General features: G+C 34.4%; 2 protein-coding genes across 3 annotated transcripts; both read right to left on the bottom strand.

Moving 5' to 3' along the window:
* Positions 1-1,233: 1,233 nt before the first annotated feature.
* Positions 1,234-3,295, bottom strand: LOC108221353 (probable pectate lyase 8). The gene is made up of 6 exons (XM_017395236.2): positions 3,210-3,295; positions 2,792-2,860; positions 1,928-2,567; positions 1,758-1,861; positions 1,525-1,663; positions 1,234-1,455 (listed from the first exon to the last, which is right to left on the bottom strand). Exons 1-6 carry the CDS (start codon positions 3,293-3,295, stop codon positions 1,234-1,236), a joined length of 1,260 nt encoding a protein of 419 aa, XP_017250725.1.
* A 951-nt stretch (positions 3,296-4,246) lies between these two features.
* LOC108202189 (probable pectate lyase 1) lies at positions 4,247-9,077 on the bottom strand. 2 transcript variants are annotated; one of them, XM_017370609.2, is made up of 7 exons: positions 8,848-9,077; positions 8,535-8,588; positions 7,813-7,884; positions 5,707-6,349; positions 5,518-5,621; positions 5,169-5,307; positions 4,247-5,045 (listed from the first exon to the last, which is right to left on the bottom strand). In XM_017370609.2, exons 1-7 carry the CDS (start codon positions 8,928-8,930, stop codon positions 4,824-4,826), a joined length of 1,317 nt encoding a protein of 438 aa, XP_017226098.1. In that variant the 5' UTR covers positions 8,931-9,077; the 3' UTR covers positions 4,247-4,823. The 2 variants fall into 2 exon arrangements, with proteins under 2 accessions (XP_017226098.1, XP_063936828.1); XM_064080758.1 differs by lacking the exons at positions 8,535-8,588; positions 8,848-9,077 and adding an exon at positions 7,989-8,011 and having other exon boundaries at positions 4,683-5,045.
* Positions 9,078-15,477: the final 6,400 nt, after the last annotated feature.

The raw sequence follows: 15,477 nt of genomic DNA, 5'->3' as shown, positions 1-15,477 counted from the left end.
CTGGTTAAAGTTTCGTTGAAACATCAGCTCAAATGGTTTGCTGTATCTTGCATCTGTTTTCAGATGATCTAGCCCAAGATGGTGGCCATTGTTTTTGTACACAGCAGCCTTTATCCGTGGTTAATTTATATTGCATATTCTCCATGTATGCTTTGTAATTATTATTTTGGTGGTGCTGGTGGAGTTGAAATGTTGGTGATTTACATCAGTAGAATTGTTACACTTTACAAAATTATTAGTAAAGACTAAAGAGTACTAGAAGCAGTTAACCAGGTTCATGTCATGGTATATGTTTATTTCATGGTCCCTGATAGGATGACGGGATCATGTCGATGTAGTGTATCAATCTATGATCGCATTCTAGATAGAACATGACCTGATGACCATGGATAAGAAGAAAGGGAATGTACTTGTATAAAGGATTATTGGGGAGTTGTTCTGGTTTATTATGGAGAATGCAGATTTGATAGAGTATCCAACTTCATTGCTGCAACAACGAAGGTACAAACGTGTGCAAATAAATGGAAAAGGTGACTGTGTTCGGTGGCGAACTGAACAGAGTCATTTATAGCTGTCCAGCTGCTGTGAAAAAATATGCTAAAGAGAGCGTAAGAGAGTTTACATTATATTTTGATGCTTATAGGCACTCAGAACACTTACACTGCGGTCTGTTTCGAGACACGCAAAATGGATACATGACTCCGTAGTCCGTACTGAGATACGAAAAATGAATACAGGTTTCCGCCTTGAGACACTCAAAATGTATAGAGCCATCAGCATCTATTTTTTTTGCACGTAAAATGGATATAGACCTCGGGACATGCAAAATGGATATAGGCACTGGCATATGTTATTAAAATTAACCTATCATCCAATGCAAAAAACAAAGATGCTGGTGCCTGTATCCATTTTGCGACTCTCGAGTATCCATTTTGCGTGTCCCGAGACGAAAAATGACCCTGCGCTGGAGGTGCTCTTGCAGCCTCCCCTCATGTCCTCGATTATTCATTTTTTTCATTTTCAGATAGACAGCCTGATGTTGCACAAGGAAAGATGTGAACAAATGGTATTGACGTGGGCAAAATATGCGCCCTTGCCAGAAGTAAAAGGAATTTGCAGACAAGCTGTGGGAGACCAGCTTTAGTTATATAAAACTTTCGATGTTTTTTTTTTATATTTGTTATATATATCTTTTGTATACCAAAAACTGATACATTTGTGGAAGCTCCATTGCTAACATGGGTGTCCCTTGCGGCAGTTAAGGACACCAGCTCCTGAAGTGATGGTGCCGACCATGGAAGATGACTTTGCCGGCATGCTTGAAGCTCTGGCATAACTGGCTGAAGCTCGAGATCCAGATGGCACGAAATAGGCCTCATTCAGAAACAAGTCACCCTCTGATCTCCAATTCCAACCTTTCCACTGGTCAGCATTAGTATTCACTCTCTTTGTCACCTGGCACACACATTTCAATCAATAAAATCTAGCAATAGAAACTTTGATTACAATACCACACAGCTTTACCTGCTTTGCATAACCATTGTTTGGGGCAAGGAATCGGTTGCCTTGGCTGTTGATTGTCGGGTTTGCACTTCCACCAATCGCGTACATCTCCCAGTGAGTGTAGTCATTGTTGACCACATGGAAATACCCGTGTCTGCACCTGCAAATTCTCAGAATAGCATGTCTTAGAGATGATGAACTAGATCCCCACAAAAAAAAGGATTTGATTTTGAAGTATGTCACAGAAATTTTACCTTGGCATTCTCTGCACAAGACCCTCTCCAAAATGGTTGAAGGCAATTGTCACTTGCATTTTCGTGTCCCCCCAGTAGCTGTCACTGTGACCCAACATCATAACCTGGTTTCCAGAACAGTATTAGTTCTTCGTAAAGAGACAGGTATTACAAGCACTTCTGTTACATACCTCATTGTGATGAGTGAAGAAATTGTTAGAAACTGTGATGGCAGTTGAGCCCATGACAGCATCAACAAGGCCGTCAGCACAGTTGGATAGCGAATTGTGATCAACCCATACATGGCTCGAGCCAAAGATGGAAATGGCATCACCATCAGCCATTGATCTCCAGCCAAAATGGGAAGGTGAGCTCCTAACCATAGCATTCCCAGTGGGTCTGCAGTCATGGATATGTAAACCATGAATAATAACATGGCTAATAAACTGGATGGTGATGCAGGCTCCATTAGCAATATGGACATTGACTCCGCGGCCATCAATGGTCTTGTAGCTGTTCATTATGAGCTCCTGCTTCAATGTTATCCCCATATCGCGGTTGAAAATGATCCAGAGGGGCTCGTTTTGGATAACAGCATGGCGCAGAGTGCCAGGCCGGGGGTTTACAGGGTCATCATCACCCGGATCAGTGACAACATAAAACCGGCCATCACGGCCTCCAATGGCATCTCGGCCAAAACCTACACCGCAACCAGCCAGGCGCTTGCGATTGATGAACCAATTAGGATCACAACGCCAGCAATCATCAATGGGATTTCCAGTTGCGCAGGAATATCCCAATTTCCTTCTGTCAGTGCTGTTAAGTATGCTCCTGTATTCAGTAAAAATAACAATGTTATTGCTTTGAAATTACAGTTGTAGAAATCAAAAATCAGATTCTGGATTTATCAAAGATTTATGGGAGATTTTTGGACAAATCAATTTTTTTAATCAAATCGGAGTGTAACGGAGAAATTAACAAAATAATGTTTGGGATTCTCGGATAAATCAGAAATTTGTAGTCAAATCGGAAAGCAAATTGGATATGTTTCTCACGTGTGAAGCATGTGAGCAATCTCCTCTGGGTCACCAACTGCATGCTCGCTCAAACCTTCATCTTCCACACTACACAAATCATAATCAACCATCAAGCATTCAATCCCCACAGCCAAGGAAAAAAATTACACATAATTGCTTCAACTCTAACTGATTATAAGTTGATCATGCAAAACTGCAGTCAAATAAAATCTGTACTCTGATCTCAACTCATATATATATATGTGAACTTTTTAATTCGCACGGCAAGGCATGATTCGATTTGGATCCCACGTGTTAAACAGAAAGACAAGGCATGCAGTGCCATGCAGATGCAGAGGCTGATGCGTAAAAATATAAAGTGTGTGCGCATGTTAGTGCACAGAGACTACGTAAAGAAATCCCGATCGAATACACCCTGAACAGAGTACGTACAAACCTTAAGTTAGCGGAGGCCATGGCTCCAAGCAAGACAAGTAGAAGTAGCAGGGAAGTTAAAGAGATGGATTTAACAGGAACCGCCATGCTCAATTATCTGATCACCAACAATGTAGTAGTAATGATCAGCAGGAGCCTTGAGTTGTCTCTCTCTCTCTATATATATTTGACTGACTTGTTGAAAGAATAGCATTAAAATCAAAATCCAAATCAATTCAAGATTACACAAAATTTACGTCTCATTAGTCGTTTACACAGCTTTTACCGGGCGTTGACATGCATGAAATTAATATAAAGATTACAGAATTTTATCAAAGATATCGTTCACTTAAACACTTTAATAATTAACGTTGCCTTTTTTTAATAGAAAATTATGGAACTAACTTGTTTCCATCTCAAAACACCCGCAACTTATAATCTGTCTATAATTATCTGTACGCAAAATCCTTCAATTTAATACATATTTTTGTAATGTTAGCTATAAATTTCATCATAAGTATTAATTCTTTTATTTTATGGTCAAACCTAGAAGAGCAATGCTAAATTCTAAAAAATGTTCCGAGTGGAAATGTTTTAATATCCTTATTGATAGTGGCAACAAGATCAACTAAAAATTAATACTAATTAAAATTTGAGCAAGGATCAGGCTTTTCACATTTTCCGACCTAAATTAACTTATCTTATGAAACCACTCACATCTTAATTGTTATTGTATGTTGCTTACAAATATACAAGTTATTTTCATTGGAGTTTTTACGCGAAATCTATCAAATTGTCAGTTTAATGTTTTAGGTTTAAGGTTTGCCGCAATGTTAAATTTCGGTCAAAATGTAACAAACAATTTTCTTCAAATTTGACCAAAACTCTGTCAAACTTTTTAATTTAGATGGATTATTTTTTTATCAGAAAAATAATTAAATTTTTATATAGAGTTTGCTATATAACAAAACATGTCTGCCTCTTATATGTCCTTTTGTATAAATATATTATGTAACAATTTTTATGATAAAAAGTTAAAGATATTCTTTTAACAAAGTATTCAGTTAAAAGGTGATTATTTTCATTTGTAAACACCAGATACAGAGGGAGAGGGCAATGGGCGGAGATGGAGAAAGTTTACAATTTTTTCTTTGCAGACTGTAGACTTTTGGCATTCACACTATAACTTGTACTTACAAGTATGACTTGGTAACAAAAAAAAAATTACAATGTAGTTGTTCTTCTATAAACCCAAATGCAGAACCCAATATATGACTAACATGTATAGGAAATTATAATCAGATAAGCAGAGCATAGGGGACGATTAGACGGAGAATGTTTTATGAAATTTTAGATGTATAAGGAAGGAGGTAGAGAGATGAACAACGCTTCGAGGCCTACCCCTCGGAGGAGGACTGTTTTCTTTTTCTTCAGATAAGCAGGCTGAGGTTGCACAACAGATGGACTTGTGGACAAATGATATTGACAAGTGCAAAAAATGTACACTTGCCAGAAGTGAAAGAAATTGCAGACAGGCTGAGGGAGACAAGAATTTATATAGAACTAGAATGGGAGAAGGACGAATGTTTTTTTTTTTAATAATAGAGTGTAGTAATCCATTGAGGTGATTTTGTCGCTAGCATGGCCTTCCCCTGCGGCAGCCAAGAACACCAGCTCCAGACGTGATTGTGCCGACCATGGAAGAAGACTTCGCCCCCAAGCTTGAAGCTCTGGCATAACTGGCTGAAGCACCACCTCCAGATGGGGTGAAATAGGCCCCATTAAGTAACAAGTCACCCTCTGACCTCCAATTCCAATCTTTCCACTGACCAGCATCAGTATCTACTCTCTTTGTCACCTGGTACACAAATTCCAGCAATAGTAATTAAAGCTTTCAGTACAGAGCAAGTAGGTCATCTTTCTTTTATACATTAGGTATTGGAAAAGAGAATTAAAAGAATGGCAGGGCTAGAAGAATTACCTCCTTTGCAAAAGGATTGACTGGGGCAAGGTATCTGTTTCCTTGGCTGTTGATGGTGGGACTTGCACTTCCACCAATCGCATACATCTCCCAGTGTGTGTAGTCATTGTTGACCACATGGAAATACCCATGCCTGCACCTGCAAGTTTCACAAAAGTATTCGTTGGGCATGATGAACTAGATTCACATAGCAAGAAAGGATTTTAAAAGTCTCCATATTGTGGTTTGTTTTGTTAGAAGAAAATTAAGAACCAGAGCTATGATCTTCGTATGCAGAACTCTCAGCTTATTTATAACTGCAGATTACAGATGCCAAGGAAAGCGAAAGGTTGATATATAAATCTCGTACCTCGGCATTCTCTGGATAAGACCCTCTCCAAAATGGTTGAAGGCAATAGTCACTTGCATTTGCTTGTCTCTCATGTAGCTATCACTGTGACCCAACAGCATAACCTGGTTTACAGAACATGTTAGTTCCTAAGTGAAAAGAGACAGGTTAACACGAGTAATTGAGTTTCAATTCTCAAATATACAATACCTCATTGTGATGGGTAAAGAAATTGTTAGAAACTGTAATAGCAGTTGAACCCATGACAGCATCAACAAGGCCATCAGCACAGTTGGATAGTGAATTGTGATCGACCCATACGTGGCTCGAACCAAAAATGGAAATGGCATCACCATCAGCCATTGTCCTCCAGCCAAAATGGGACGGTGAGCTCCTAACCATAGCATTTCCAGTGGGTCTGCAGTCATGGATATTCAAACCATGAACAATGACATTGGTAACAAACTGGATGGTGATGCACGCTCCATTAGCTATATGGACATTGACCCCACGACCATCAATGGTCTTAAAGCTGTTCATTATGAGCTCCTGCTTTAATGTTATCACCATATCACGCTTGAAAACAATCCAGAGAGGTTCGTCCTGGATAACAGCATGACGCAGGGTGCCAGGCCGAGGATTAACAGGGTCGTCATCACCCGAATCAGTGACCACATAAAAACGACCATCACGGCCTCCAATGGCATTTCGGCCAAAACCAATGCCACAATCAGCAAGGCGTTTACGATTGCGTTGCCAATTAGGGTCACACCGCCAGCAATCATCAATGGGATTCCCAGTTCCGCAGGAGAAATATCCCAATTTCCTCCTTTTAGTGCTGTTGTTTATGCTCCTGTATTGAGTAAACAAATATCAATATGCATTCTGAGTTTTTATCAACATTATTAAACAATATTAAGACCTTTTACACTTAAAATAAGTGATCAGCGAATGCAGAAAGTAATAGGGTGTACAACATTTTTCAGTGTCCCAACACAAAAGGAAGGTACTGTTAAACGTAAATAAGTTTATCCACTGTTATCTTTCTTGGAGTTAGATTGAGCTACCCATGTAAAAATATACATACATATGAAGTGTAAGCTAGCTGGTGTCGGTTGAAGTTATATTTGGTACTTCTTGTTTTATGGGGCCAACATATTGCTGGCCATTTGTAATTTAAAGCACCAACTGGAAAGTGCCTTTTTTCTTCATTCTCACAGATGGCTGAGCAGTTGAGGCTGTCACTATGACAAAGATGGGATACAGAAGGAAAAAAGAGCATGCACTAGTTAAATGAATATATAACATGCTATGCACCCATAGTTCTTATAAAAAGATCAGTACACAATGTACCTTTTTGGTGCACATGCTTATAAACAAGAATTCCTTACAGTTGTGAATGTCATACATACACATAACTGAAAAAAGTGATCAAGTTACTGGTATTAATCCAAGTATATTGAATTGCTCATGAAATCGTGAGGTAAGGTTTATGAAGAGGGGGCTATTCGTTTATACTTTATGCAAATGCTTCCAGATGATGGGGTACTCAGATAATCCTTAAGCAAAAGCCTTTATGCAAAATCATAATAAGAGCTTTGAATTTCTGTTTGTCATTTCTTAGGTAGGACATTTAAACTTTAAAGCAAAGAGACCAATATTGATAACAACATATAAAAAGTTGTACTATCGATTAAGTACATGAGGTTTCTACAACACAAAGGAACCAACTTAAAATTTCTATATCTCTGTCATTGTCAGATTTAAAAAACATAAAAGCCTATATACATGGATGGTGGATACACAAAACTGAAAAGATGGAGAATGATAGAATTTATTGGTTAAGAAAGGAACGTGCATGTGCTGAAAATGAACAAACATGATATTGATGTTCAGAATATAGCAATCGAGAACATGGGTCTTTCGGTTCAATCCTCATATGTTTAAGTATATAAACTTAAAAATAGATGCATACAGATGAGGAAAATCACAAGAAAGAAAATCAGAAAAAATACCGAGAATAATTACAACGGTTGCCTATCAAACAAAAGTCTTTCTGAATAAAATTCCAAAAAATAAACTCAGAAATATGCTGCTACTACTAGGCAACTTGAATAGATAAGTGAGTTAAAAGGCCCTAAAGTGGTCACAAGTCACAACCCTAAAACTACTATAACCACCAAACATAATTCTCAATCAATGTCATCACTCAGTTTACCATCAGCAAAATATAATACACTGTGTGTGCATCAGTGCATGTATGTGCTAGAGAGAAAGTAAGAATCAAATTCACAATAACAAGATTTTGTTTCTTACATGTCAACCATGGCAGCAATTTCATCCGGGTTAGCAACTGCATGTTCATTCAGACCCTGAACCTCATTCACCCTACACAAATCACAGTCTTCTTGTCAATTTCACTACAAAACTTAACAGTAGACTATCAAAGATCAAATTCAGATAAAACTTGGCTTCTAAAGCACAACAAACACCTTCAAAAAACTCAATTCCCATTAAATAACTTTAAATTCATTACTGATTTGCCTCATTATTGTGAAAATGGACCAATTGAGCCATTAAAACAAGGGCATCCTTGTAAAATGGCAGAAAACAAACCCACATGCACAGAAAAGAAAAGTGTGTGTATGTGTATAAATGAGAAGAGGAAAAAAGACAGAGGTGGGAGACAAATTAAAGTACAACCAGCACTCCTGCTCAGCTTCTACTACTACCTAGCTAAAAGTAGAACCTTCAAAAGTGCTTTTACAATAGAGGTCAGAATACATACATTTATAAGAAAATAACAACAGGGATTACAAACAGCTGAAAATAACAGAGGCTAGCTGGGACTCATGGGAGACTCAAAAGCAATAAAGTACACAGAATTAATTAAAAGACAAATTGACCCCTGAAGAAGAACATATGTTTAGTGTATAATGAGGTCATAAGAGTCTATTTAGGGTTTAATTGAAGGTTGGCGGTATATAAGCGGATCTAATTAGGAGAACCGAGTGGACTCAGTGAGTCAGTAAATATACCTTTCCGCCATTGTCGAGTTGGTTGAGCTCAGGACATCTTTATTTTCACCACTCCTGTAACAAGAAGAGGAAAGTTGAAATTTATTTAGTGATTAAAGTTTACGCTAGGATCACCGACACAATAGTAAAATCAAATTTAGCGTGTGCAACATGATAAAACAGTAAAAATCCGTACAAAACACAGACACACGCACACACACACACTATGTGTAATTGTGTACTGTTACATTGTCCATGCTAACTCTCAATTTGAAGATCTTATAAGCTAAACACACACACGCACTATGAGAGAGAGAGAGAGAGAGAGAGAGACCGTTGGTGAGTGGCGGCGAAGGCGCCGACGAGGAGAAGGAGGAGTAAGGAAGCGAAAGAGATGAATTTGAGAGAAAGCGCCATTGGCACTAGCTTCACCACTACACTGTTGATTACGAGCTTGAATGTGTGTCGACAATGTATAAGTAATTATGTATGTATGTAGAGAGAATTAGCGAGAGGAATGTTAACAAAATGAGAGAGATTGAGAGAGAGAGGGAGAGAGAGATACAGAGAGCCGGGTAACGGCCTGTTTTTATACACAAACACGAGCGCCCAGCCGTTACTGGGATGTTTGTACTTAACGGCCGTTAATTATGGCAACTAACTATTCATTAGATTCCTCTCAAGTTAGTTTAATATTCCAACTACCAACATTACCCTATTTTACACTTTATATTCCTTATTTACGAGCACTGCCCCTCTTTATTCAATAAATAAATATTCATTTTATATAAGGAAACGATTTTTTTTTACTAAATTTTACTATCTCGTCCAATTGCATGCTGACAAGAAATTGATGGTCTTGGCTTCAACTTTAATATTATTACTATACTATTATATAAAAGTAATTTAAAGTCAATTTTTTAACATAATACTCAAAAATATCGTTATTGTAGATTAAGATTGGTAAAAGAGATGGTAGATTTTATGAAAAATGTAGATGGACTCTAAAAACTTGATAGCCATTTGGTTTGCAATAGACTAAAATCACGAATCTGTGTCAAGAAGATGACGTGAATGGGAATTGACATAAGCTCATGATTAGTTAATATAATTATACATATTTATGTTGTTAATTTATTTTTATATTAAAACTTACATGTAATTAGACAAGTAACAAAACAAACAAAAATAAACACGAATTTTTAAATCCGTCAATTTCTATATTCGTTTTGACGAAGAACTAAACATCATATATTGATCATAATGAGTCTTATACAAAACGGGAATCGAATTTAACAAATTAAGTCACCTACTTTTAGAACTAAGGTTACCTCGTTAGTCGTTGCTATGTAACGCGAACCACACCTTGCAGACCATCACCTGCATTCATATGTGCTTGGACAGTAAAAATTATTTCATTTTACAGAAAATAATTAACGTGAGTTGCTAACAACAAAAAAACGAATACTATTTTTATTTAGTTATTGATTTTAAGTTGGTTCCAAACCATACCGTTCGTTATATATAAAGGGGAGACTTATATTTGGATAGATTGGGATCCCATTGCAAGAATCGCGTGGAATATAATTTGCTGGTCCCTACAGTAACGGACTGAATAATAATATCATCGCAGCCAAACAAGGGTGAATTTGGGTTTGTCCTTATTTCCACGTGAGGAGACAGTCAATTATGCGGACCTTGCACACAGGAGACGATGGTGGAATCAGAAAATCTTCTTTTTTTTTTTTTTTGAAGATTGGAATCAGAAAATCTTAGTTGTGAGGTTTAAAACAAAAATAAAAGATTAATCAAATATATATTATCAACGGGATTTTGAATTAGTTTTGATAAATACTTGCATGTAACACGTCTTAAATATCAAATATCTTTTTCTTAATTCTAAATGGAAATTTAGACTTTGTCGTTGCTATTCCCAATTCAACCCCAACATATTAAAATAGTGCAAATTTTGGCTTAAATTATTTTAATCTGCTATTTAATCTGATATATAATGTGACACAAAATTTCATGTACATTTTATATAAAATTTGATGATTCCATAATTTTCTTAATGCAGTCTCCTAAGTATTTGTTAATTAAAAAAATTATGAGAAAATCTCAATAATATTTCTTACTTTTAACTTTTTCATGTGGTGTCATTCATTATTTCGATTTATAAGTAGTATCGTTATATTTAAATATTTCATACACTATCATATCCTTCATATTCTTAAGCGTTAGTCAAACGTTAAATTATAAAAATACATATTGGATATATATTAAGATATACTATATTGTATATATATACATGTAATCTTTTAAATAAATACAAATAATTAAAAATTTAATTAATTTATTTCATGTCTCAACATGTAGTCAGAATAAAAATGTATCGAAGCTATAATTGATTGTCTAGACTCGTATTTGTATATTTTTGTGTCATTCGAATTATTTTTTTTAATCAAAAATGATCTTTCACACCCGAACAAATATACAAGACCGATTAATGTTATTGGATATCCCAAAAATAATTTTGTCCATTTGGATTTCGTAAACGGGCAGACACCAATATCATAAACCAATTCATCTCCGTAACGTGACGTATCTCCGACAACAAATCTATTTTTCAATTTTCTGTTAACGGTGCAACTTGTAAGTGTATTTTGCTTGAAATGGCGATAATGTGGATGCTCATAATCAAAATTAGTAAAGCCTAAAACAAGAAGTTTATGATGACCCTCCATGCTTCCCACCACATCAACTGCTGCACATGGAATTCAATTTATACCATCAAACAAACTCACACCGCCACCTACTTGCCTACTTATAACTCATTCACCTTCTACAACGATTTCTCAACTATCCACGAACTAACAACTTACAAACACATAATTTTGTTATAATTATGTGCTCCCACATTTAACGTATATTAGTATTTAGTTGGATGGATAGTTAAAGGCTAATCACCATGCATCCACCATTTTCTAGTTAATTTGATTTGCACATACCATTTGTATAATATAGTTTACTATAAAATTTTAATATTTGAATTATAAATTTTCGGTAATTAAAATATAAGCTAGACTCTTTGAGTTTGGCTATGGCATGACAATTTTAGTTATATTTATTACATTCTAATTCTATTGGTGAAATATTCGGTAGTTTTGAATATTAAATTAAATATGTTAAATTCGAAACGAACTATTGTTCTAGCTGTTATACAATAATGTCTAACTGATTTTCATATAATTTATAAAACACATTAATTGTATGATCCGTTCGAAGATATGACAGTAACATGTGTCTCTAGATTGTTTCATAATTTGTACTACATAATACTCAAAAGTATCATTGTTTTAGATAAAAGATTGGTAAAAGAGTAGCAGATTTTATGAAATATGTAGATGGACTCTAAAACCTTATTAGCCGTTTGGTTTGCAAAGATCATAAGCCTAAAATCACGAATCTATGTCTAGAAGATGACATGTAATTCGGATTTAAGATATCATTTGTATGATGTTTTCAAGAATAATGTTTCTCGTAATTGATTGTTATCAATAAATTATATGCAAGAAGAGATATAATTGAAATTGAACAAACACATAATTATATCGTTGTTGAATCATTACTGCTTTGATAAGCAGATATGTACATTGATACTCTTAATATTGTTTTGAGCAATCGATTATAAATGCATCATCATATAACCCTTTATTACTGAGTCAAATTCATGAAAATCCCGCAAATTTGAAATCTAGGACATGATAAACACAGAGAACCCAAACAAAAATCAAATTCTCATAAGGAAAGACCAAACAAAATCCATATAAATTGGGAATTTATTGGTAAAAACAAGAGATTAATTAATAGAAAGAAAAGAAGACAAGATTGGGGCTTACCACCGCTGAAAGTCGATGGAAGCCCCTCAGATAATAGAAGCGGCTACTTTGAAGCGTAGAATTTTTAGTTTAAATTGTTAGTTCGAGTAAAATTTATACTGTAAGTGACTTCAGGACTTTTAAAATACAATATTAACAAAAAAATTGATAAATATTTATTTAAGTGTTAAAATCTAATTTTGCTTAAAAATATAAAAATTACAAAAAAGAAATATCATTTTTATCAAATTCGAACTTTAGATCAGTTTTTAACTTATCCTTGGTTTTAATTTTCTTTTTAATAGATAAATTTTCAACTATAAATCGAATATGATTTAATGTCGAGCCTGCACTTCACTTTTTTCTGGTGTGAAAAGCCGCTTATTTTATTTATTTTATTATCACTAAATTGATCAAGTTTAATGGTTGATATCATGTGAAGCGCGCGTATTACAGCTTTTACATGCTTTAATATTAACGAAAACATAAGCATGATTAACTCGATAATAACATGACCAAACTTTCAATTCTGGCTTCTGCTAATCAAGATTCAACCAGAGTCTAATACGAAAGAGCAGCACGAATGGTTTGAAGATTATTAACCATTAAGTAATGCAATTAACGCATAACTTTTCGATTAACAAAACAACACATAACTTTCAGCAAAATATTGATTATATTTACTTCTGTCGGAATTTGAAGGTTGAACATCGGAATTGAAGTCATAAAACATGAATTACCTGGACAACATGGCTCATAAAGCTGGCAGCGTGAACCACATTTTAATTTCATCAACTCATCAAGGTGGCTTCGTTAAGTGTTTCATAATTTTGTTACTTATGATCTGGGAATGTGCTTTAAGTTTATCTGCCTTCACATCAATCAGGAACCGCGCGGCGCAGGGTACCGGTTACTTTTTGATATTTCAAAAGTATAGTCTTTTTTTGAACGACGGGAAAATTGAATATTTTTTTATATTGAAGAACTCGGACATCACATATATTTTGCAATCAAAATATAATAAAATTTATTATTTATAAAATATGTTTTATAAATATTATGATTTTATTAAAAGTCATTCATATTCAACAAGCAAAATAGGCATGTTCTTTTCTTTTTTTTCCGGAAAAAAATATACATGTTGTTAATAAATATTAACAGCCTTAAAAGACATGGGAAATGTGAATTCTAAGTAAAACATGTTCTTGTTTTGTCGACATAACTAATTTGACTGTATATTCCTTTACGTATTTGCTGCTTTCCTGGCGGCTATGATTCATAATCTTTCTTTCATTTTTATTGTAGTAACACTGCTTTGATTCTATAAGATTAAATATTTAATTCTTGTTGAATGTATAAATTATTGGTGACCAGGGTTAAGTGACTTTACAAATAGAAATATGTGAAGTCCAGTTTGTTTGCAATATAATTAAGAGATTAATTTCCCGGCTGAAGTGTGATTATATTATATTAATTTTATTAAATTTTTTTATATCAGAATCTTTTTCTAATATAAATTATTAAATATACATTAAAATACAAATCAATACTTTTAATAAGGTGAGAAGGTTCGTGAGTCCGGCGAGCTGAGTCTCAGCAAGGTCTGGGTGAGATTTGCAGGAGGAGTGAGGTCAAATGGACCGGTATGTGGTCAAATATTGTTGTTTGGAACCCATTTGGACCTCTCAAACTCTACTGGAGGTGATATTGATTGAATGGGATGCAAATGGATCCGTGTAAACAATGTTACAGGCTAAATTTTATTTAAGATTTATATTTAATGATTTGTATTTATATATTAATAATAAATATGACAAGTTATAATATATATGTGCTAATGATCAAATACAAATCACTAAATGCGAACTAAGAGTAATTAGATTTATACTAGTATTTATGCCCGCTACGCATGGTTGGGTGAAAAATTGTTTTTAAAAAATATAATTATATTATTTAATTAAATTAATGACAAAGCTAATTGAATAAAGAGATAAATTGTCTTTGTATTTTTTTACAAATTAAATTAATTATTTTCCATGAATAATTTAAATACCCACAAAACGTTTGTTCATTTTTTCGTTTTGTCGGTTAAGTCTATTTTTTGCTGTTAATATCATATACGCTTGTTCATACATAAATGTTTTGTGACAAATTCAAATTGAGATATTGATAGATTTGACCAAAAAGAATTGTATTTTTACAAATTAAAAGTATGAGTATTGCAAGGTGGGATATTTTCTAACATGACAATTTAATCAGTGACATTAGTTAATATTTTATTAAAATAAAAGGTATTTTTTATAACATGACAATTTAATCAGTGACATTAGTTCATATTTTATTAAAATAAAAGGTATATTTTTCTGACAGAATATATATTTTTATTTATATATTAATAATAAATATGACAAGTTATAATATATATATGCTAATAATCAAATACAAATCACTAAATGCGAACTAAGAGTAATTAGAATTATGACACCACGCATTCTAGATGTCATCATCCATTCGAGGCCCAATCCTGACCCCACCCAATCCATTTGGGACCCACTAAAATCTCACTAAGTCCATACATGACTCAGAAGCTCAATAGTCAATATTTTACCCACCCTTTCTCATTGAGATTCAGCCAGTCCACTAGATCCCACCTAGGCCTTGCCAAGACCCACATCGGGCTCCATTCTCGGGAACCACAAATCTCCCAATACCTTTAAAAACATTCGCATTTAAGTTTGTAATTAGTAATTTGTACCGGAGTAAGACACTTTCTCTCTCTCTCTATATATGTGTACACATATATATATATATATAGGGATAGAATCAAATAAAAACTTTTTTAAGTTACAAACTTTTTTTTGAAATTTTTTTATTCTCCTAACTTGTTAATCCTTAGTTATGAAAAGTATCCATGTTGAAAATTCTTGAAAAAACATCACAATTTTTAAAAATAACGCATAAATAAATCGTGCATTCAACACATTTGTAACTGGGGTTCAACATCGGGTGTAGAACACTAGTTATCATTTTGTTGAATATATCTATAAATATGCTTAAACTATACCTCTGGAGTTTGGGTAGGGTCT

The sequence above is a fragment of the Daucus carota genome, chromosome 1, assembly GCF_001625215.2.
Source record: "Daucus carota subsp. sativus chromosome 1, DH1 v3.0, whole genome shotgun sequence".
In the NCBI taxonomy this organism is placed as follows: Eukaryota; Viridiplantae; Streptophyta; class Magnoliopsida; order Apiales; family Apiaceae; genus Daucus; species Daucus carota.
This window is presented reverse-complemented; position numbering and strand designations above follow the sequence as displayed.

Excerpts from the sequence above, each read along its gene's own strand:
- LOC108221353 (XM_017395236.2), bottom strand. The coding sequence starts at position 3,295 with ATGGCGGTTCCTGTTAAATCCATCTCTTTAACTTCCCTGCTACTTCTA. Across the intron at positions 2,861-3,209 it reads ATGGCCTCCGCTAACTTAAG|TGTGGAAGATGAAGGTTTGA; the intron begins GTTTGTACGTAC and ends TGATTTGTGTAG. Across the intron at positions 1,664-1,757 it reads CTTGTGCAGAGAATGCCAAG|GTGCAGACACGGGTATTTCC; the intron begins GTAAAATTTCTG and ends GAGAATTTGCAG.
- LOC108202189 (XM_017370609.2), bottom strand. The coding sequence starts at position 8,930 with ATGGCGCTTTCTCTCAAATTCATCTCTTTCGCTTCCTTACTCCTCCTT. Across the intron at positions 8,589-8,847 it reads TTCGCCGCCACTCACCAACG|GAGTGGTGAAAATAAAGATG; the intron begins GTCTCTCTCTCT and ends TTCTTGTTACAG. Across the intron at positions 5,308-5,517 it reads CTTATCCAGAGAATGCCGAG|GTGCAGGCATGGGTATTTCC; the intron begins GTACGAGATTTA and ends TGAAACTTGCAG.